The sequence below is a fragment of the Oxyura jamaicensis genome, chromosome 3 (assembly GCF_011077185.1).
Source record: "Oxyura jamaicensis isolate SHBP4307 breed ruddy duck chromosome 3, BPBGC_Ojam_1.0, whole genome shotgun sequence".
Taxonomy (NCBI): Eukaryota; Metazoa; Chordata; class Aves; order Anseriformes; family Anatidae; genus Oxyura; species Oxyura jamaicensis.
The window spans coordinates 58,721,385-58,746,328 of record NC_048895.1 but is presented as its reverse complement, the minus strand read 5'-3'; the positions used below and the strand labels follow the sequence as shown (position 1 = coordinate 58,746,328).

Here is a 24,944-nt window from a genome sequence, read left to right as displayed (position 1 = left end):
CAGTGACCATAGAAAACAGCTAGGAGAACAGCCTAGTTCTGCAGCTCCTAGGAGGAGGAAAGATAATTATGTGGTCCAGAAAATGTTTAGGTACAGAGAACTTTGAAGTTTCACATCAGAGCAACAATAAATAGAGACAATGAATTTGCGTTTTCCCTAGTATCGGTATTTTCCACCCCATCTTCCCTCCCACTTAGATCTGTTTTCATGGTGGGAGAATCCATTACTTAATCTACAGATGTTTTACATTCTTTAAAATATAAACTTGAAAATGAACAATAATACAAAATCATCCCACGAGGGCAAAATCTAGTCTGCTCTTTAACATTTCCTGGATGATGGTATCCCCTCAGAACAGGTCTACAAGTTATGCCTTGCCTGTTAATGCACATTCAACTGTGTCTTACTGCTCATTAAAACCCAACATTGTTATTGCTTAATAATTCTAGATTTGGCTCACAATGCCTATGTTATAAAAACTTAAAAACAGGGATGCCATATTGAAACACTGACAGATTCTCAGGGGGGTCAGGGCTACTGGCGCCTCCCTAATGAAGTCACGCACTGTTAAACATTTTTTTCCTGAACTGAAGAAGAAAACAAAGCAGTTAAACCACTATACCAATTTTCCAGCAACATTAATCCATTTCAAACCACTCTTAACCATAGTAAATCACAGGTTTGTGAGAAAATGAACTGCCTAAAGGTTTGCTTCAGGCTATTTAGCCCACAGACAAGTTGCTGACTATTGGCAACAGTGGTTGGTTGGAAATTATTGCTCAATTTAGTTATAACTACTTCTATTTACTTCTAATTACTTATTTTTTGTAATTACTTCTTTTTGTGTCTTCTGATTGCACTCGCTGAGGGTCTACATCATGGTAAATTCCAGAATAAAATGTATTGCCAAGGTGCTGCTGGATATTGACACTGACAGTGTTGAAAGGTTATTTAAGCAATGTGTTTAACTTCCTGGAGAGAAGTGAGTGAAACCTCGTCTTTCACTGGGAAAACTTGGAAGGGGAAAAACTCTCAAAACAAGATTGCCCAGGTATAGTCATTTTACTCTGCAGAAATTCATCCAGATATTAAAAGGTCCTGAATTTTCAGTGTCAGTATGCCTCAATTCTGATACAAAATAGGGAAGCTGGAACTTTACCCATTAACTATGGTAAACCTGCAATATAATAATGTTAGTAATGTGTAGAGCAGCAAATGTAGTATTCTGGCTGCTAATAGTATTTGAAAGACAGTTGTCAGTATGCTGTGATTGCACCATATTTATAAATGGGTGGGCATACATATAGTATATACCAGTTCAAGATAAGCATTCATTTTTTCAGCCCAATTTAGTGCAACTATTAACTTGCTAAATACCGGTCTAAATTTTCAGGTAAATATAAGATGTGATCTATAATCATTATGGAAACTGCTCTAAGCTCCAAGGAGGTAATATGTAAAAAATATTATTATTATTATTTTTTAATCTGTCTTGGGTAATTTCATTGGCTAAAATATTTTAGTGTTGTTCAATGTTGATGGAAAAGTTTACATATGCAATTTTCATGTTGTGTTCATTATACACCTATTTTCATGTAAGAAAGGCTTTTCATGTAAAAAAGGCTTTTTGAAGAACTCAGGGATGGAAATTCAAGGTCAGATGAACAGGGTGAGCTTTTTGCAACCATTCACTCCAGAGAAAATTGACAAAATGTGGGCCTGTTAAATTTAAAATAAGATGTGATGGAAAAGAAAATAAAAATAAATAAATAAATAAATAAATAAAAGTAGCTGTTGTCTCTAAACAAGTAAAAGTGATGACTTCATTGCCTTGGCTAAGACAAGCATAGGTAATGGCTTAGGTTTCAGCAAAATTCAGAAGTATTTGGTGTGTAAGTACATCTCCAGAACATGCAAAGTATCAGAGAGGATACTTGTTTTACTTAAACATTAGTTTTAATCTACCAGAGATTGTCACAAGGCTTTCATCTGAAGGGAGGTGACTGAGGAAAGTCTGCAGGCAGGGCAGATTACCCGTGTCAGCCTGTTGTGGTAGGTCCTGTACTTTCTTTTGTTCCTGTCAGAGAGGAGCAAATCTGAGTTGGAAATACCACAAGCTTAACAAACCGTTGGAATTCCTACTGTTCCTACACCCTGATATTGCATCAGCACTCAGGATGAATCCACCTTAAATCTGCTTCCAGGCAGCCTGAATCTGAAGGTCATGAGGACTGACTCCTAATGAAATATTGCCCTTAATTTTCAGCAACCAGTTGTTTTTATAAAATAGTGCTAAAATTTTGAAGCATTAATGCATTTCACACTAACAGACTTTTTATCTATAAATCATTAAGTAATTAGAATGGTGCTTTTACATACTAGAGGGCTTTATTCAAGTACTTTTTAAAGGTGATGGGGAAAGGAATGCAATAGGAAAACAGAAATATGAATAAAAGTAGCACTGTTGTTGTTTTTTTTTTTTTCTCTGAGATCTTCCAGTTTTTGATATAAGCACAGAAGTTCTTTGCTTTGCCTTAATATTTTTTTTTTAATCAGATGTGTTTGTGAGTATATCTTTTAATTCTGATTTCATAAATTATATGTGGTACTCTGAGAAGAAAGAAAAAGCTCTTTTACCAAACAATGTTTTTATGTAGAATACAGTTCCTTCCAGTATCGGTAACAGCAAACCATGTTAACTTAAGGTTACTTTTAAAAAAGAGATCAAATAAATTCTTGAAAAATATTGGACTTAAAATCAATGTCTAATTAACACATATTCAGAGATATAGTGATCCCTGTCACTTGCAAAAAGATTATCCAATGATTACTGTCATGTTTGGCTGATGATGTATATTAAGTACCTAATTTTATTATTGCCATGTAGGAAGAGACACATGTTGAACACCATATTCAGGACATGATGAACAGAACAGAGTGAAGAAGCCTCTAAACATTATTCCTACTCGAATAACCTTTTAACTGACAAAGCTGGCTTTTCAAAACTTGGTTGTCTGTAACTTTAAAAGGTCAAAATTTTTCATATTCAAATTTTATGCCAAAAAAAAATAAAATATTACATTTTTAAAACACTATGCACTCTAAAATTGCTAAAATACTTAAATGTTAATTGTATGCATTTAATAAGTAGAAAATTAACATGCCACTTATTGCAATTCTAATGACAAACATTTCAGATCTCTACTTGCTGAATTGTGTCATAGGGGAGCCTGTTTATTTATTTCAATTTTTAGATTTGCATTTCTCAGCTTAGAATGTGTAATGCACTAATTTAACATACAGATAGAAGTTGAATTTAATGATTTCAAAAACTTTGTTTTTTTGTTGGTGGTGGTGGTGGTGGTGGTGGGTTTTTTTTGCTAGAAATCATTTTCTTCCCAGCATAAAAAAAAACTAAGGGCATACTCTGTCTGGGTATATACACTCTTTACTGCTGCATATCTCAAGTACTCAAATGCAGGTGGTGTGACCCCAGGCATGCTGGAAATGGAAGCCCAGCCTATGAATGATCACATAATACTGGAAAAGTAATATGATATACATAGCTACATTAGCACAACTGACTAGGGTAGATTTTCCATCCACTCTTGGCGAGAATGTTTTTTTCTACCAGTTGTGTCCTACTTTTCTGCAGTTTTGCTTACACTCCTTTGGCATAGAACTCCCGCAGAAGACTTCCTATATTCATTTGTAGTCCACATAATGTCCTGCAAAGAGGTCATCTTGCCTGAGAGATCCCTCCTCCAGCAGTCTTTCAACACAGAAAATTGTGCCTGTGTAACAGGGTATTTCCTTTTTCCAACAGGTGGTACCGGGCCATCAGAGCCAAGCAGGCTGGCTTCAAGCCTTCTAATTTATCTCATCACAGGAACTGAGTTCATTTCATTTATTTTTTTTTTTTTTCTGAATATCACATCTTTTCATCCCTGTTCTCTGACTGCAACTATTTCATTTTTCTAGTTTTGTTTTTTAAGCTCTGTTTTTAGCAGCTCCAAGCTGCTCTTTTTACCATTTCAGTTTACCACTTTTCAGCTTATGTAACAGATTCTACATCAGGGTGTGTATCTTATCTCAGGAAAGGGAGTTGAGAGTAGAAAATCCATTAATTTATTTTCTTATCTAAACATAAGTACTTTCTCACATGTATAATGAATTCGAGGCTGCAATCCTGTGTGGAAATGCATCCATGTTACTGAAAATACTATACTGAAAATTACTAACTGAAAGGGGGGAAAAAAGAAACGCAGTCTAGTCCAGAATTCTGTGATTCAAGAGCTATGAAGCTATAATGGAGATTTGGAGGGGTTGATTCTACTTGTATTTACCCATTTCTTTGTTAAGAAAAAATAATAATTTCATCACTTCCAAACACAGCACTATTTCGATTTTCAGCAATAAATCCTCCCTCACAAGAATATATGTCATTGTACTTCAGGGGAAGTGAAAGCTGGTGGTATTATTTACAGCATGGAAACTCCTGTAAAAACAGCAGTCCAAGATTCAGGGCTACTTATAACAGGACCTGTCCCATCACTGCTGTAACAGTCCTAACCATGATGTCCACACTGAAATTTAAATATTCCCACACTTTGAGATCATTTAGATCCAATAATATGATTTATCATATTTTAGAGAGAAAAATCTTGCAACTCGAATGATGTTCAGTTATAGGTCAGGTCTATGAATCCATCCACATGATACATTTCAAGAAATGAAGTTCAGAGGTTGCTCTCCTGTTTGAGTTTACTGCTCTTCCTAACTGCACAATATATTTCATGTTTACAGCTCACCACTGATACTCTTACTTCTCCAAACTGGGTAAGGAAAACCCATACTTTCTTCTAGACCTGACTGATATGAGTATCAAAACTGCTGCCTTACAAGCAGTAGCTTTGCAGAATCACAGGATCACAGAAGCTGTTTTAGGAGCAGTTTGGCCAGACTTTAGAAGGGAGGTCATATTTCCCTCTCATCTTCCCCTAACAGATACATATGGTGATCTACATGCATGCAATAGGTCTGATATGTCCAGAATTATTCTTCCCTTACTTTCTGACTGATTGAAATTAAAAAGTAGAATAACCAGCATCTAATGTCAAATTCCTACTCCTGCTCTGGTGGATCCACTGCTGACTCTGCAGACAACTTAGAAGCTTAGAGAGGAGAACGAGCCACTGCTTTAGTCCCAGTTTGGAAATGGATAGGGAGTGGAGAGACTCTTGGCCACATCTCTCAGTACCATCCCAGCATACAAGCAGGTGGAACAAACCCAACCCAGAAAGGGAAGTGAGCTGGGCCAGGAAGAATCTTATCCAACCCTGGCAGGAATTCATAACAGTGGTGACACAGTCTCAGTTTAATCCTGAAAATTAAATCCTGAAGTCATTCCTTACCCCTCTCGTTCATGGGAAACATTTGGTAACAGCGAAAATGCCCCAAAACCTCTATTTTTCAGATGAACAAAAATGAGCTCCTACTGCAATTCTGTGCCATTTTACACACCCAAGATCCAAACAAATCTTTTTCAGATGCTGTGAGCAGTTTAGTAACAGCTTATTTTTCATCCCATTTATGCGCACCTATGAGTTTTCACTGGCATCAAAAATAAAATTGCTGCAGAATTTTTTTCTTGTGATATTTCTAGCTGCAGGGAAATGAGTGAAAAATCTCTTAGTGTAGTTGTTTTTGCATGATTTTCAGCCAATTGTGTGGATTGCAGGGGTTAACGGAATTCAGATAAGCCTATCAACTTTTATACACTTATCTGAATCTTACTTGCAACGTTTTCAAAGTTCATCCATCATCATAATAGATCCTGTGGGATGTTAGTGGACTCTGTGGAACATTAGCTGTTTTCCCAGTTTCCTAATACTAAGACTGATAAATATTGCTAGATATTGTAAGACACCATTTACCAGCCTGAAATGTGATGTTTATGTAAATATGCCTGGAACATACAATATATCTGAGGGACTAATACAAAAATAACCACAAGTTTTGAAAGAGAGGCTTAAATTCAGGGCTGAGAAGGACAGTGAATTTTGAAGTGCTTTCTTAAATCTATGTTTGTCAAAATATACTGATGGTCATGAAGAAGACACTGGGAGATTTCTGAAAAAAAAAAAAAAAAAAAAAAAAAAAAAGCCCATATCTTAACACTCTTCCTTGAAGAATAAAAAGCAATTTTTTTGTCTCCTGAGAGGGAGCTGGTACAAGAGCATTTGTAAAATTAACTTTGAAATGCCGGATACTGTTTCTCTTTTGCAATCTTTCAGTAGTATGCTCTCCCACCTGGGAAAGTTGGTACAGATGTCTGTTTTCTCTTTTTAGATGTACTGATATATGAAGAGACTGTGCGTAGGAGATGGGCCTTTGTTTGTTTGTTTGTATTTATTTCAGTATGAGGGAGGTAAAGGCTATTTTAAAAATAGCGAGTTCCAAATGTGTTATTATTCACCTATGAAGCTGCTGTGTTACAACTTCTTTGAATCCCTGGGTTTTTTTTACTTACCTGATTCTCTGTAGCTTTTAATATCTGCTGTAAATTACACTTTTTTTTTTTAACCAAAAAAAAAAAAAAGGGGCGGGGGGGGAAGTAACCATTTTGTCTTACGTAAAACAGAAAAGCATATGTGCAGAAAAAAAAAAAAAAAAAAATGTGTAAGAATTAAGAAGAGGAATGGAAATGGATATTTCTTGGTGATTTTCCCAAACTTGCATCTCTGTTCTTTTATTCCCACTTGGTTATAGGTGCTAAAAGCATAAATATGTAGATAAACAGGTATGGACCACTTTTACCTATAGAATATAAGGCTGTCCTATATGAGGCTTTTACTTGTAGAATATGAGGCTAATATTAAGCCTATCACAAACTTTGAGTGTAGTGATAAAAAAATGAACCTTTTTTTGGAGAGCCTGAGGCAACCACTCCTGAACTGAGTGGGTTCTGTATACTGACTTTAATCAGAGCTGGATCAGACCCATGAGCCACATCAATTATGTTCCTGCTGGCAGCTAAACTGACATATCTGTCTGCATAAAAGACTCAAAAAAAGATGCCTCCTCTTTGAAAACAACCATTTTGTATTCTGACCCTAAATCTAATGATGTTCCTTCATTAGATTTGTATCGAGACAGAACATCAGCCCTGATCAGATATATCTACACCTGTGAATATTATTTTTTATTGACAAAACACATTAGCATAGAACCACAAATTATTTGCACTTTACAAAAATTGGTTTTACTCATAGGTGTTACAGAGAGCTCAAATTCAGCAAAATGACAATTTTCCTTAATTTTAAGAGCTGAGTTTTAAAATGAACTCATTTTACAGAAATACAACTTGTTGAATCAGCTTAGCTGAAGAGATGGTCTCTGACAGGAGCAGTTAAGGAATGGACACTGGAGTGGACATTGGACCAACCACAGGCAAAGCAGCAGTATGGAGTGGAATCCTAAACTTAACTGTTTATACACTGAAAGGCTGTGGCTTCATGCTCCTGTCCCTGTTAGTGGCAGATCTGATATACAGGTGATTCACTGCCCTGATCTGCTTGTTCTCATTACTTGCCCATGACAGAGATTGCTACTCCCTCTACCCTTCTATCATTTCATTCCTTCACAAAATTATGCTCTGAATCATGGTTAGGAAATGACTGCATTTTTAAAGCTGGCCAAAATAAAATATGTTTCTGTTTTGTTTTGTTTTCAGCTGGATCATTTCACAGCTCATGCTTAGGATGCAGCCATGTGATGACTAAATCAGTGTATGGAAGGGGCTGCAATACCAACCAGTGGTAAATGAGGGCCTCCTGCATTCTTTGGTCCAATGCTAACAAATAGTGACACAGATGAGGCAGTTGTTTAAGCCATAGGTACCTGGTGAATACCTGGTGAATGCACTAGAATACAGAGTTGACCCATCTTTATCTATTAACAATGCCAATTTTTCCTCTAACTTTGACTACTTGAAATTATTCTGATTTTAGCATTTTATCATCATGTCTCTGAGCATTTCTAGTGCCAAATGTAAAGAAATGTATCAGAGGATGAGGATTTAACTAAATATATATTAACTAAATCTCTTTTTTTTTTTTTTCCAGAGGTGCGGAGAAATCTCATTTGATAGTCCTGATCAGAATGCCAAATGTGTTCGCATGCTAGGTAAGAGTCTTTTCTCCTCTTGGTAATAAGAAGTGTGTGGAAATATGTTTACTTGGAGATTTCCCCTCGAAAGTACATAATAAGTGTTGTAGCATTTATATAGCTAATCCACATGTAGTCCTCATTAATTTATTATTTACAGGCAATTTTCTATTACTTAAAGTATATATATATTCCAGTAGTGCCCATCTATGTAGATGAAAATACAGCAATAGCACACTATAATTGTGACCTCTGATATACTCAAACCCAGAACTCATATTAAAAAGCTGAAAATCACTGTAATAGAGCCAGATTTTTGAAATCACCCTGGGGATAATGTGAACTTTTGTAGACTGCACAGCTTTAATATAGCATTTATGTGTTTTTAAAAAGAGTATTAATTTCACAAATATATATCAAAAGCCTCTAGGTCAGGCCTTCAGCTGCATCAATCAGCAAAATGCCCATCATTGTGATTTTACAGGTTTGCATTGGTGTAGCACTTTGCCCATCATTTGTAAAAATTAATATTGAGCAGAGGTGTATATCTTTGGAAACAATACAGGAATGTTCTGCTATGCTTCATTAATATCTGTGACCAATTTTAGTATATTTGCTTGTTTCATCTACAATGGTAGCACTGAAACATTAGTAGCACCATTAGTATCACAGCAAAAGTCAACAGCAACTGTCTAGAAAACTAAAAGATAATTTTTTACTCAGAAAAAAATAAAATCATGGACCATTTGCAGGATTAGACTTTAAATTCTGAAGACCTTTCACCTGCCAGGGCTGAGATAAATATACGTGGTAAATTAGAGTATTACAGTTAAAAACACAATGCCTGAAATAGTCACAATTATAAAAACTGCAACCGGCAATGTCTAGGAACATAATTCCCATCTGGGTGCATAGCTGTGTTCTGTAATAACGGATTATGTGGTTTGTTGTTTATATTCATTAAATCCTATTGTCACAATAGACTATAATTGCTGCAGAGGAAATCTGTCATGCTTACAATGCACAGATCCCAACAGATGAACTGACACAATGGACCATAATGATCTGTTACATCAGTGATCCATGGTTAGAGGTTCTTAATGGCACAAGCTGACAAAAAAGATACACTTGTGATCCTTTATCATGCCTATTATAATCTACAGCTAAAATACTGTTGAGTGTGTAATACTGTAGCTCTAAGGAAGTTATATGCATGCAAATGTTATTAACCATTAGAATAAAAAAAAAAATAAAGAAAAAAAAGAGAGATCAAGAAGAAAACAAAACAAAAAAAAAAAAAAAAAAAAAAAAAACACCTACAGATGAAAGTTTTCACGAGTTGGTCTGTTGTTTGGCTTGACATTTTTATAACAACTTGGTCTAAAACTGGGGAGTTTGTCCTTAGTGCAAATTATTCTTTAGGAAGAGTGAACAGAACATGATCTTGTTTCCAATAGAAATATTCTTATCTATGTCATCTAGTATGTACATGTGCAAGAATAAGAAGTTATACTGTACTCTATAGGGAAACTGCTACGAATGTAAAATGACTCTAAGGGGTTATAGCAAAGGTGGGACTAGCTAGTGGGACTTTCTCGGAGGTGATATCTCTTGTATTTTAAAGTATTTCTCCTGCTATTTTTATGTATCAGTGTCTAATACATTAAGGATCTTAGTATCCAATATAATACAGGATATTCTATTTCATCCCAAGGTATCCCAAATCATGTACAGAGCTGAGGTTATTCTAAGAGCAAGGGAATACCCGACAACTGGCTCTGTAAGAGGTATGGGAAGTAAAAACTAAATTTGCTCTGAGGGCAGCTGCTGGAAACTAACTTCGCTGTCTTGATTTGCCAGAGAAATGTGTGTGGTTCTGGTAGTGTCACAAAGCCAGAGGGCTCCCATGCTGATACCCCTCCTCAACTCTGTGAGGAAGAGCATGAGCCAGAAAACCTAAAAGACCTCAGACTTTGTGTTGAGTGCGTCATGTAGTATCCAATTTCAGATTTTACAGGGGAATTGAATTTCCAAGAGAATGAAAGAAAAAATTTGTCACTGATCAGTGCAAAGCTGACATTATAACATCTGTGGGTATAACTAATGAACAAAGCACAACATGCCTTCAGAGAGGGGTATCTTTGTTGACTGCATGGTCTTTGAAATGTACTGAAATTGTCATGCTGTCATTTACTGCAACAGTGACATAGTACAGAAAAAAATCTAGAAGGGCAAGTCCCAGCAGCTGCAAGAAGATAATTATTTTGTACAAAAAGAAAGACAGGAATCTGGAGCACTGACTATATTTCTGCAGGGATCTTTGACACAAGACTAGTCCATACTTGCAACCGTATATTATCAAGCAGTATTCTAAAATGGTAATAGCTGTTTTTGTCAGAAAAGGTTTATATCTGGTTTACACTACTCTTTCTGACCTTGTTTCAAATTTAAAGATATTTGGAATAATACTAGGCTTGCTAGCATGATTCCAAATTCCTTGAGATTATGGATTGACGTGGATTATGTGAGTGAGGTTCATTTTCCATAAAGGCTGAGGAAGAGAGGTTTTCAGTGAAAGTCTTATTCTACTCTTATCTTCTCACTGGAAAATGGGAAATAATAGATAAAGAAATGCCAAAATGCTTACAATGGCTATAGTGAAAGCAGGTAACTTTTCAATGGACTAAATTGATATTGCTTCACCTGAGGTTAAGAGCAAAATAATCAGTTTAATGTCTTGTCTTTTAGTACTGGAGTGATGGATATTTATAATCCAAGTGTGAAAAATGACTTCAACAAATAAATTAAATGATCACTTTAATTCCTACTTCCTGACGATATGATACATAATGACTGCATGTTATGCCCTGGATATGTTTGTTATCAATGTAATTACATGAAATCAAATATTTAAAGACTATGATGTATTCCCCTTACACTTTACATGATACATGTTTCTTTACACTTCTGCATGTTGTACTAGTTAAATTAATACAACTTTTGTAACTGTTGCAGGAGAAAGTTGGTCAGTGGCTCATCTTAGCAATTTGAAGACCTAAACTATCAGATCTGAAACTATCACAGATTTCTGGGTTTTGGCATTTGGCTTTAAATTTCCCTTTATTTCCATTTTCATTTTGAAAAAAAAAAAAAAAGAGAGAGAGAGAGAGAGAGAGAGAGAGAGAGAAGTGCTTCCTCACTTCTTAGGAACAGAAAGGATAAATTTATAAGTACAATGAAAAGCCAAAGGACTAGAGCAATACAGTTCAGAAGAATACCATACTGTCAGTGTAATTGTGGTGTCAGAAGTTTCCCTGGAAGCTCTGAGTCTCTCCAGAGCCTCCAGTAACCCATCAGCATTTCCAATATAAGGTAGAAAATCTGTACCATTCTTCTTAAATTGAAGTGGTTATCAAGTTAGTGAAGTTGCTTTACCGTGACAAAATTGCTAGATAATTCTGAAACGGATGTCAAAAATCTTTTGCTTTATTCTACATTATGGAATTTAGAACCCTGGGCTCCTCATGCCCCTTACTTGTAATGATTTTATTTTTTTTTAATGGTAATTGGCAAATAAATAAATAAATAAATAAATGGGAAAATAGCAGGATATTCTCTATGTGGTTATTAGTTCAGATATTCATACTGTGAATGGCAGAAGGGAACTATTCCTTTTTTCTGGAGGGCCCACTGTTCTTTTCAATGGCACAACCTGCAGTAAATTTTTCCCATATGTAGACAAACATTTTCTGGGCTCAGGCATGACCCAATGATGTATCATGCAGAGATAATTGGGTTAGTTTGCTGTGAAAATTGCTGGTTGGATGCCTAAGCTAATTAACTCTGCTGAGAAGAATTGCATACTAGCTTGGAAGAATCCAAAGTTAAGGCAACTTAACTTTGTCAGTCTCTAGGATTAGTACAGAAGGACAATGCTCATTCTGAAATATTTTAGAATGGTGAAACTTACATTGTGGTGTTTATGTGAAACTTGTCTTACAGTGTCTGTGGCAATTTTGCATTTTGCTCTTAGTCCTGCTGTACTCTATCCTCTATTGCTCTAATGCCATACCTCTTTTAGAGTGGTGTGAAAACCTAGGACAAGAAGCATGTACCTCAGAAGTAATCATTGGGAAAGACTGTCTGAGAGACTTCTGAGAGATAAACATGATTTTCAAATCATTGCCTGGCCCTCTAACCTACGGATTCATAGCCTACAGAGGTGGTCAGCTGTCATATTTGCCTGCAAAACATCCATCTATTATGATACAGAAGAAAAAATATAGGTCACATGGCTCTCCCAGAGCATAATGGTCACCTCAGTCAAAGTCAGTTTGTCACTGATACGTGACAGAATATAAACCACTCCAACCTCGTAATCTATTTTTTTAACTACTCATATGTCCAGTTTGTGTAAATGTCTGCAAACTAGAAGATAAACTTCAGTGTATAAAGACATGCCAGTTTATATAAGATAGACAGTTATCTTTATATTTGCTATATAGAAAGTAGACAGGTGCACTCATAATAATACTTGCAAAATTACATCATCCCATCAGTTTAAATTCATTCAGCCTTATTGATGGCAATGGAGAAAGTGGGATGGAGGATAAAAGCATAATGAGCATGTTGCTCTGGTGGACAGTCTCCCACTACCAAATCTGGTCTTTGCTTCTTACTGAAACACTGGGTAGATTTTGAAGAGGTCAGGTCTCTTGCTAGTCAACTGCTGTCTACAGCAGGTTTTCCAGGGCAAAGGTGAATTGCCGTCCTTAAGGAGCTAGTTATTAAGATGAACACATAAACCTACCAGACACCCCATGGCAAAGGTTGAGGTGCTTTCTTTTCATTATTGTTAATTCTGTACAGACAGGAATAATGTGGATGAGTTTCATTTCCCTTTTAGTGTAGTATTAATCCTGGCAGAAGTAGACAAATTCCTTGCTTGGGGAAAAAAAAAAAAAAAAAAAAAAAAAAAAAAAAAAAAACCACAAAAAAAAAAATTTAAAATTAACCCAAGAAAAAAAATATCCCCTCCCCTTCTCCAAGAAAAAAAATATCGCATCTCCTTCTCCACCCCCCCCCCCCAAAAAAAAAAAAAAAGTGAAGGTTAACACCTTTTCCTCCCAGACGACTAAAACATAGCTTTGTTGCTTTGTTGCTTTGTTGCTAACTACTCTGCCCAACTTACCCCCCACTCAAAAAAAAAAAAAAAAAAAAAAATCATTTTTGGTATACTTCTGTTATTAAGTATAAGTATCTATTAAGTATCTGAAGAGACTTATGGATAAAGAAATCAGCATTTGGCCATGAAATGAGTTTCATGGAATGAGCTTCAGTGGTAGTGGCACTTTGCCCACAGCAGAAAACCACCACACATTTGAACAGAGTTGGCAGCTGCAGCTTAAGAGAGAGCCGTTACTGGAATAACAACTGTGTTGAAAGCCAGGACTGAGGGGTACTGGCAAGGCTCTGGTTGGCTGGCCTCTAGCTTACATAACCGCTGAACTCACCTTTGCTGGGGAAAAAAATATCTATTTATATTTGCTTTGAGAAACCTAATCAGGTGAGTAACTATATTACTGAGTGGAAAAATTAAATATTTTAATAGTTAATGTGTCAATTCACCTTGAAATAGAGGGAGAAAAAGAAATGAGGCAGCTAATCAAATGGTTCTGCAATGGTCAAAATTTACAGCTTTGAAAGCTTTCTGTAGTCCTCACCAACATAATGTGAAATGTGATCCTATATCACTTGTACATGCAAAACTTCTGCTGAAACTGATAGGCATTCATGACCAATGGTGATCTAAATAGCCAAATACACCAACTATTTATATCCCAGTCATTCAAAGACTTACACGTGCACTTGATCTTATGCAGACTAAGTATGCTGTCTATGCAAATGACAAGAGAATAAGCACATGAATTAATCATTGTAAAATTGCAATATGTTATGGGAAAAAGGCCTCAAATCTTCTCTGACTAGCAAGAAATCTTTATTTGCTGCTAAGCTGCCCATTGGGATTACTCAGAACTTTATGGTTGTGGGAGGGGGGAGGTTAGGATGTCTGCTACAAAAAGATAGGTTCCTATTCCATGAGCAGTTTTCAACACAGAATGAATGGAATAATTTTTTTCCATTGTAAAGCAATGGTGTGAATGTGTACAGAAAGATAAACACTATGTCTTTTTTTGATATCTTCTTTCTAATTCAGAAGTAAACATAATAGCCCATGCAAAGAGCTCTTCACTTGTATTTTGTACTGTAACTGCCAAGGAAAGTCTCTCTACCAGCAATTTATTAGGATGAGAACAGTATGATGTAGGTAAGATCTCTGGAACTGTAGTTCTTCCTCAGTTGAGTACACAAAAGGTAGAGATTGTCAAATATCATTGCAGTGTATAAACACACTTAAAAATAACACTTAACTCATGATCCAGCAATTATGTTTGTAAATACATTCAAAAAGTGGTATCTCTGTAACCTTACTACCATGAAAATAGAGGCTAACTGCTCCTCCATGTCACTTCACTTAAGGCCTCCTCCCCGGTTTACTGTCTCTTCCTGAAATGCAGTATTTTCTGAGTCTCACCTGCTTTCTTCAAGAGCACTCATTATTTGTTCACCGTAGTAGCGCAGATGAGGCTAAAGGCTGCATGCATCAGCCTGTGCCTTGTCTGGAAGGCCCCGGTCGAAATGCCAGGATGCCTATGTTTGAGAGTAGCTTGGAGACAGAAAGCGGCAAACTGGTAGGCATGGGGCTGCAACAGAGACTCTCTTGTCAAGGAGTTGACAGTGTACACACGCTGTCATGGTGCCGATTCATCACCATGTTGTGGTTTCATGCTAAACAAGAAGGAACTCTTTGCCTTTTTTTATCATGAGTTCTATGCCCCACACCACAAAGAACATAAATATCAAACCCATCTTCTAGTTCAATGACAATTTGATCAACCTGGTTAAGAGATTATTTTAAAAAATATACAGATAAAATAAATTGAAAATTCTAATGTCCTTAGAATATTTTTTAAAGTTTCTAATACCATGTCAGTATTGCAGTAATTTTGATTTAATTACTATTTTAGGTGACTATATAGCCTGGTAGCTGAGTGACAATGATCACCTGTTTATCCTGTTCTGTCCTGTAAATCAGGTCAGACTGAAACCACTTGTCTTGACAGTATTACACTTTTCACAAGGGTACTGAAGGAGACAAAAATTGACATTGGCATTCTGTGTTGGCATATAAAACACTTTTCTAAATGTATTTTTTCCCCTATCACTTAAATACTAACTTAAACAGTTACAGATTTATCCTATGTCTGAGCTTGGTACAGTAGAGAAATGGGGGTGTCAGGGGACCTGAAGGGAACACAGTAATAAGGAAGTCATGCATTGGGATTTGACACTGACTTTATGGTGCAAACACCACTATGGCCTTCTCTAAAAGGGAGAGTTGCTCTGCTGCTTACATCTACAGAATCCATTCATTGGAACCAGAGGATTCAGTTGAGATACTAAAGCTCAAGAAATGATCACAAAACTAAAAACACCCCAAAAAAACACATCACCCACTTTTTTCTCTGGTGGGTACACCAAGCTAAAAGCAACAGAGCCTGGGGTTAAGGCACTGTCTGTTCTACTGTTCTACCTATTGACCCCACACAGGGAAAAATGATGGGTATAGCTCCAGGAGGAGAGCAAATAAACCTATGACTAGTGCTCCTCCTCAGGGAGCACATACATGTAACACAAGGAAAATCCCAAGTTTTACTTCCCAGACCCCCTCCCTTACTTTTTTTTTTTTTTTTTTTAATAGACACTTCTTAGATAGAGAAACAGTTGCTTGACTGATTTACAGAAGATGATCTCATCTTATTTCATGGTATTTGTCACATGAGTAACTGCTTATCCCCTGTTGGAAAAAAGGATTTCAAGTGCCTATTCAGTCTGCTGCCTCACGGTTTGATTTTTTCTCATGCCTAACCTTGTGCCTAAACATGGACTGCATTCACGTAATTTCCCATCTTCTTTGTCCAAACTGTTTTGAGTGGGATGTGTTCACCCAAAGTACGTGTTGTACAGAAAAGTGCTGTGACTAATATTGCTGTAATAATTCTCTCTCACAAAATGGGAAAGTGGGTAAGAAACAATTTAGAGATGTTAATGGGACCAAACTGCAAAGTAAAACACTCACAGTTTTGCAACCAGCTATGCCTTTATGATAGCATAGGTATAATGATATATCCAAATGTAGGATTTCCAAACTTTCATTTAAATTGTTCAAATTCATATTTTGTGGTTTGAACTCCTCTCTAGCAATTAATCTTTGTTTCTTTAATTATTACTTCGTGATGGCTTGTAATTTCACAGTCTCTGCAATTTCCTACAGATTACTAGGTAGCTACCCCTAGTAAGAGTGATTTATGTCTGAGAAAGCTGTGGAGTTACTGTGCTCGCAAGCTATCAGTCCCTGGCTTTAAATGTTTGTAAGCTTCTCAGCTTGAGAATACATTTTCCCGTATTATTCTCTGGTCTATATTATAAAAAGTGTCTCATCGTATCTTGGACATAAACAAATTTGCTGTTCTGAAATGCTGTTAATAATTTTATCATTCTTGCTAAGAACAGGGAGTATATTATTTGTAGGATTTTTTTTCACCTTTAATATCATAAAGAAAAACTACAAAATCAAATGCCTGATGTTCTTTGGCCTTGCTAGCTAGGTAGCTAGCTTTCCTTGTTGTCTTTAGCTTCCTTTCTCTGTTATATAAAATTATAATTTCTAATCTGTATCTGTTTCTTTCCTATGCATGTCATATTCCTCAAAGCTTTAAGTTGATCTCTTAGATCATCCCTTGATCATCAAAATACTTAAGCAAGTATTTACATATTTTTACTGAAGCCAAAATATGCGTAGGCTGAAAAATGTTCCAGTCACAGTGTCTAGCACTATGCTTGCTCAAGCCCTGATCTGATCCAAATACTTAAGGCTCTGGGCTCATGAAATCATGGAGTGTGACTCTGAATATTATGAGAACTTGATTTAGCAACAAGAAATGGAATTTCTGAATCTCAAATGTCCATGTCAAGAGATTACTTTATTTCTTGTAGAAGACTTTGGAGAGTACCACTTTATTACTACATTTCCCTTATAAGGCATTCCTCTCACTACACATATGAAATAACGCTAAAGATGGTTGGGATAGTTGTCATCTGACAAATCTATAAATAATAATAATAATAAAAAAAAATCTGCACCCAGCATCGGATCTTCCCTTCTGTAGTCGGAAAGAATAGAAAGACAAACTTCCTTAACACTCGGCTCATGGCAAAGCCGATGTCTAAAACTGGTTTGAGGAATCCTTCTGAAAGAGTGCCTGTTTCTCCCTGCTAACTGCTAAGGTAGTTTCTAAGTTTTCAGCATATTTTTAGTAATGTAGATAGCAAAATGTATTTACTTATTGAATTATTTTTTTCTCATTGCTTTTCTGAAGTCTTAATTTCTCCTTCTCTTCTGTGACATAGCTGTAGGATCTCCCCTGACATCTGAATAGCTCCTGAATAAAGTTGAATAAAATAAGTTGAAAGCATGATAAAAGACTTTTCAGAACTCTGAGGGGTGTAAATTGGCCTGATGGTCATGCTGTCCTGTGAGTAGAAAACTCAAGAGTGTCACGGAATATTTGGATGAATTCAGACTGAATTCAGCCAATAATATGTAAAATAGGTTTTTGATTTTCACACCATTTTAAACGTAAATATTATCCCATAGAAACATTTCTAAGGATGGTACTTCATAGCCTGTTGTAGATGGTATCTCTACATTTGTGTTTTTGATGTTACCCCAATTTACTTCAGCCTTTTGTTTGTATTGTGGAGCAGTCTCTGAATGCACAAAATGGACTTCTTTCACTAGAAATAAAGCAAGCCACATGCTCTAGGAACACTTCTAGTGCATTCTAGCTGCTGGTAGACAATTAGTCCATGGGAATATGTTAGAAATAGGCCAAACTAAATCCTCCAAACCATATACAGCAGACATTGGGTCTTCAGCACCAGCTGTTTGACTCTGCTCGTGTTGCTCTGCTTGCTTCTATGAACCTTGCCAGAGTCAACACCAGTTGTAACTCTAACCCCTTGGCTGCTCTAATACAGTTTTCTGTATCCACACAGTGCTTTCAGGACCATTCAGTCCATTCAGTTATGGTTTAACTGGAGATGCAAAGAATGTGGATAAATTGTAATTTAAACAGGTTTTAAGCATGTGTTTTCCTGGATATTGCTTACCTGCTTCCAGTATGCATGCCATCAATTTGTGCATGCAACCTAGAACCTAATTAGATGTTTCTTATACTCTGAAATGAGGAGAAGTTCATGAGGAATGGCAAATGTGATTTAATACAACGTGAAATGCTATCCTTATTAAAACCTAAAGTAAGATGCCTTTTAACTCTAAGTCAGGATTTCACACCAAGTTTTTCAATGAATACAGAGCAAATCTAATTTAACACTTAATTCAGATGAATTAATAATATTCCAGGCTTTTGTTTATTGACATGAACTAATCAAATCCTCACATTTTATTCAAGCATATACAAGATGTAAATTAATATCATAGCATCTTTTATATATATCTATATAACAAACAGTGCTAATGAAAAGAACTCAGAAATGCTAGCATCATACACTTTATAAGTAGACATTTCTTGAAAGAAAGCAAGGACTAATGGTCTAGAACTGACATCTCCATCTGAAAATAGAGATGGTATTATTCTGACATCAAAATCATATAACATTACATAACAAGAAATATATTATCTTGGTGATAGAAGAAGAGAGATTTATTTTCAGTGTCTTTCAGCCAGTTAGATAAGAGTGAGTAAAGATAGGTCCTACAGTCCTACAGATATAAGTATTTTTGTCCTGTTGTTGTTATTAAGTACTATTTGAAATCATTGACATCATCTTTAAAGGAAGCTCCATGAACTGTGTTTCAGGTTTTTACAGAAGTAGAAAGACAAATTTATAGTTAAGGTACATGACTGGGCACTTCATCAAGTCCCAGAATGTGCTGGCACTTTGATCATTGAAACAGGCATTTATCAAGAGACAGGTCATTTTTTATCTAAAAAAAAAGACAGAAAATGTACCTCCCTCAGTTCTAACAGCCCTGAAAGGATTTTCTAATGGAACCTAATGTCTTTACTTATTGGTTTCCACAATTTTATATTTACAGATTTGGGTCAGCATCTGCCATGCAACAAAATCATAGTTAAATTGGTATTATCTTGCTTTGCTATGGAAACCTCAGGTCGAGTTGCCAATACATCTGGACATTCTGTTAATGTTCAAATAAAATTATGGAAGGAGCTGGGAGGATGAGAAAGTAAGCTAAGGGGTAGAACAAATTATTCGAGTTCTCAGTAGCTACCTGATGCAGCATCGATAGCAGTCACTGACAGAGTTCTGCTGGAAAAGGAAGATGAATGGGCAGATACTCCATTGTAATTTCTTTCTATCAGCAGAGAGCATAACACAGGCATTAATCCACTGGTTTAATCAGAGGTAATAACACGTCCAGGGAGCTAACACTTCCAAGACGCAAGTGCAATTGCTGTCATTGTACATTTGTCCTAAAGGGTTCTTTAGGCAAGTGCATGTCACAATATTTTAGAAGCCAACAGAATCCAAGTTCATGTGACTTTAATTATTAACATATTTCCCTTTTCTTAAAAAGAAGGAATGGAAGCATCATAAATCATGATGTCTAATCTCATTTATTTTCTGTTGTTTGAGAACAGCACTCAGGGCATTTGAAGTCTGTGTATTATTTGTTTCACAGGGGAAAATGACATTATAATAACCCTCAGAACAGTTTGGAGAGAAAATTCTGTTGTTTTTGGATATTTTTTATTTTAATCCGATCCAGTTTCTCTGCACCATGAAAGAATCTGTGTTTGGTTTAAGCAGAACCATCTTAGATACCACAGTTGCTTCAAATTGTGCAGCTCATTGAGACAAAACAAAAAGTCTCTTGATAATTGATGACTGAATAAACAAAGAGGAAACTGGAGGCAGATGTGTGCTGGAAAGCTTTTTGAAATCCTACGATGGGATGGGGGAGAGTTTGATTTTGTTTTTAATCAGAAGCACCACAATTCTCTCTTTAGCCTGAACATTTCCTCCTTGACATTTTTTGTTCTTAATCTGTGTTGGGGAGGGCGTTGCTGATGTTTAAGTGAATTTCCAGTAGTAAATCTAGAAAGGTTTTAGGCTGGCAGCTGTGCAGATTCAAGCCCTCCCTCTGCAAAACAGGCTCTGAAGAGGGAACAGCATAAATCCCTCTAATACTGTCCTGCCAGAAAGCTTCTTCCTCGACATGGAAAGATCATCTGTAAGAATTACTAAACTACTAGCACCTTCATCCATCTGTTTTTTATACTCTTTCTGAAACTGCCTGAAAAGCAGTGAGATGTACTGTAGGATCTCCTATTATGGACACATTTAACTCCCTCAGCAGGAGCAACACCAGAAGGACAGGTCCACATAAGCACAACCCACGATTCAGCTCCTGTCTTTATTTCTCCTCCCCCTATCCCTGCTTCTCTTCTACTCAAAAACTCACTTGCCTTTGATAATGAGTACATGTCTAAGCTGGCTGGAGAGTTTCTTCAGAAATAGTTGACAAAAACTGTCTTCTTGAAATTGGATTGTGTAATTACACTTCAGTAAAAGATGAAAATTTGAGAGCAAAATGCAACAACTTTTAGTGAAAAACCTTGGGCAAGTAACTAGCTTCAGACTCAGAAGAGTGCTATGGCATTTTACAGATGTGGTCACTGAAGGACTGTATACTTTGGTCTTTTATGTGGGATGTGCATCACCATGTCTGTCAATGAGTTACTCCAGCATATGACAGGAGCCCCTGGTGACACCTCACAGCAGGAACAGCTTGGCTGAATCATATCAGTCACAGAGGAAAACAAGATAATGACATAGAAATGCTAAAGTTCACCTGAGGAATTCCTACAGCATCCCTGAGTCAAATTTTACCAGGTGGCAACTGAAATTTTTTTTGTGGGAGAAAAAGAGCACTAACTTTCTCTAAAAAAACAGAAACAATCCCTGCAGAATTCAGAAACTTTTTGACAAAAAAAATATTTTGTAGCCAAAAATTCAGTTTCCTACCATGTTTCTTGTTTGAGCTCGTTCACAGAGATCTAGTAGGTTGGATCTTTATGCAAATGCATGACCCAGCTTTGTGGTAATAATTTACCTGACATTAAGTAAGATGAAGTTGAGTTAACACATGGACATGGATGCCATAATGGGAATGATGCAGTTGATTTAGAAAGTGCCCACATCAATGGTAGGTCAGTGCTATTGTGGTGTTTGTGAGTGTCCTGCTGATGGAGGAGCTGGCTGCTAGACAAGATAAAAACTTTGCTCTGAATTCCCTGCACTCACTGATGATGCTGTGGTATATATTTTGTGAAAGCAGCTATTATGACACTCTAAAAAAGGACTTCTTCAGCTGTAAAATAAGTATCTTGGTCTTTCAGTCTCTTTAGTTCTTGGTGCAATGTGTCTCAACACATCATTCTAAATCAGATTACATTGGGCAAGGGACAGGAATGAAGGAGGGTTTTAGTCATCCTACCCCCTCTTCAATTGGCCAATGCAACAGCTGCTCCCATGTTCCTGTGTCCCTTTAATTATAATAAAAAAATTAGGTTGTTTTTAATCAGTTTTCCCAAAGCCAGGCTATCAAAATGAGTGCATCTGTCTTGGTAGAACAGTTTTTATCTGCATTTTCCCCTACCCTCATAAAGCTACCCTAAGGTCTTGGCTGGTATATAACACAAGACTTCGTGGCAAAATATTTGTAATTTCTCCTAGGGGAAATATCACATCAATTTTTCTCTAAGTCCCAGAGTGTCTGAGACATGCAAATGTCAATTCAAAGGGTAAGCTCAAATATGCATCCACTAAGTGGCAAAACTGGAATGGGGAATTGGCAGGGTCTGTCTTCTATAGTTACCAAGTATTGAAACAGTCACTCTAGTCACAGTAGGGCTTTGCAAGCATCTGCATATAGCTTATCAGCCAATTAGGGAAAGAATATGAATAAACTAATGACAAACTCTCCCTGTTCACTTGAGGATTCTCACTCCTGCATTTCATTTGGCTCACAAGCACTTGACCAACTCTTAAACCACAGAGAGTTACTGTAAATCCAGTCTAAATTGAAAATAAATAAATAATCATTTTAAAAACAAAAATAAATTAATTCTTAAAATTACAGTATAATCTGTTCCAATTAAAATTCCATGCTACTAAAGAAGCATTTCTCTACTATTGTCTCTGAACCTGGAGTCCCCATGAAGTTTTTAATGAAATGCAAGAGCAGCCTGTGAAGTACAGATGAGATACCCATTCTACCACATCACAACTGTGACACTACAGTCTTCACACTCTTGCACGTACGTACACCACAAACTTTGAATTTATTTTACACAATGGCATAACGTCAGCAGGGAGCAGACAGGGTGGTCCTGCTCAGCTCACCTCATGCTGCAGGTAAGGCATTTTGGTGGGAGCTAGCTACAAGCTGTGGAAGAAGCATTGCCTCAGGCAGACAATTAAAGTGAATCTGTCCCTCCTCATTTTATGGATAACTCATGAAAATCATCAAATAGAGAGGTTTTGGTTGGAAAAGACCTTAAAGACCATCTAATTCCAACCCCCTAGCCATGGGCACCTACCACACCTACCACTAGACCAGGTTGCTTGAACACTTCCAGGGGTGGGGCATCCACAGCTTCTCCAGGCAACCTGTGCCAGTGCCTCACCACCCTCAGAGTAAAGAATTTCTTCATAATATCTATACTAAATCTCCCCACTTTTAGTTTAAAACCATTTCCCCTTGTCGTATCACAACACTGCCTGACAAAGAGTCCCTCCTCAGCTTTCCTGTAGGCCCCCTTTAGGCACTGGAAGGCTGCAATGAGGTCTCCCTGGAGCCTTCTCTTCTCCAGGCTGAACAACCCCAACTCCCTTGGCCTGCCTTCATAGGAGAGGTGCTCCAGCCCCTTAATCATCTTTGTGGCCCCCCTCTGGACTCGTTCTAATAACATCACCCTTGACCTGCTGGCCATGGTCCTTTTATTCAGCCCAGGATATGGTTGGCTTTCTGAGCTGTAAGCACACACTGCCAGCTCATGTTGAGCTCCTCATCAACCAAAACCCCAAAGTCCTTCTCCTCAGGGCTTCTCTCAATCCATTCTCTACCCAGCCTGTATTTGTGCTTGAAAATGCTTAACTGCTATGTAAATTCCATGCGTGGTTTTATTATTATATAAAGGGAACACCTTTTTATATACAGAAGGTTTGGTTTTTTTCCCTCATCGTATTTTGTAATGGCCACCACTGGAGTGTGTGATGAGCTGCAACTTGTACCTGGTATGCACCAGCCAGACTGGATTGAACACAAGTAGGCTCTGATAGATGAACGCTTCATGTCTGATGCAAGTAGGATGCAAACTGGAAAACAGCAGTGTTTTCTGAGCTCTGCCCCAATTTGAGGTGCTTCTGGGCATACTTAAACTCAGATCTTTCAGACACCTACTGCATTTTATGGTTAAAAGCATGCAAGCAAACAAGAAATTAGTAACAGGCACAGTGATGAAGCATTTTCAATGTCAAACAAAAGCTAAGGGGGAATTTTCAGGGTCTTACCCTTGGATTTAATCACAAAATCCTATCAGGAATTTCTAAGTCCCATTTCAGGAACATTTTTTTGGATCTAGTCCTTAATATCTTGATGGCCTATTGCATGCTTTCACATTCAGTAAGAAACAGCCAGATAGGTCTCATCTGCAATAACCACACATGGCAGCTGTAGAATGCTCCTGATCATCAACAGTCTTCAATTATTAATAGAAGTTTTATTAGCCATTAGTTAAAAGCTTCTTTTTTTCTGGCAAAGGGCTGGGAAGATAATTTTTCTTTCTAGCAGTAGATGTTTTTAAAGTAATAACCCAAAATTTAAACCAGATTTAGATATATTAAATGCAAATCCCCAGATAATTTGCACATTATATAGCTAAATTGCTAAATAAATAACATATCAAATAACTGTTGCTATTAAAGAATATCCCAAACACTTCTGTCAGGAAATTCATGCCTCGTTTTTCCACTCTGTAAAACTGTTCTTATTCTAACACAGTACAAAATGTTTCTGGACTAACTTCATTCACGTTATCTTCTAATCCATTCTTAGGAAGCATTTTAATGATAACACCTGCTGTTATAACAACAATTTTCAGTCTTTATTACTTATGGGATCAAGGGCTAATCAGAAATGTAATGTTTCACTGTGTTTGAAAGTGATCGATCCTAGTATATAAAAAGCATTTTTTTCCCAGTGCAAGTCATTTCCGTTTTTATACTTTGCAACTCCTGATATTAACAAGAACCTGGAATGAAATCAGTGCAAATCAGAAATATGCACCGAAGATTTCCTATATGTATTTGCTGCTTTGTCTCTCACAGGAGAGCCTGCCCCTGCATTCCCCAGCTACATTATCACACACTATAAAGGAAGAAGTGCAATGAATGCAGTCAGCTTATTCCCCCCAGGAGTTCCCTCTGGCAGAGTATGTCAAAGTACTCCCAGCTGTCAGTCTGTCAGGTCTGCTCGGATGTTTTGGAAGACAGCGTGCTCTGAATGAGAATGCAACAATAGCAGGCTGATTTTTCAGCAGCCA

The 24,944-nt window shown here is 36.9% G+C and overlaps 1 protein-coding gene across 1 annotated transcript in view; it reads left to right on the top strand.

Annotated features, from left to right (window-relative positions):
* Positions 1-24,944, top strand: part of PDE7B (phosphodiesterase 7B) — a 178,184-nt gene that overhangs the window by 51,574 nt on the left and 101,666 nt on the right. The window contains exon 3 of the mRNA XM_035319974.1: positions 8,127-8,187. Within this exon, the coding sequence (XP_035175865.1) occupies positions 8,127-8,187 (61 nt within the window). The remainder of the gene's footprint in view (positions 1-8,126; positions 8,188-24,944) is intronic.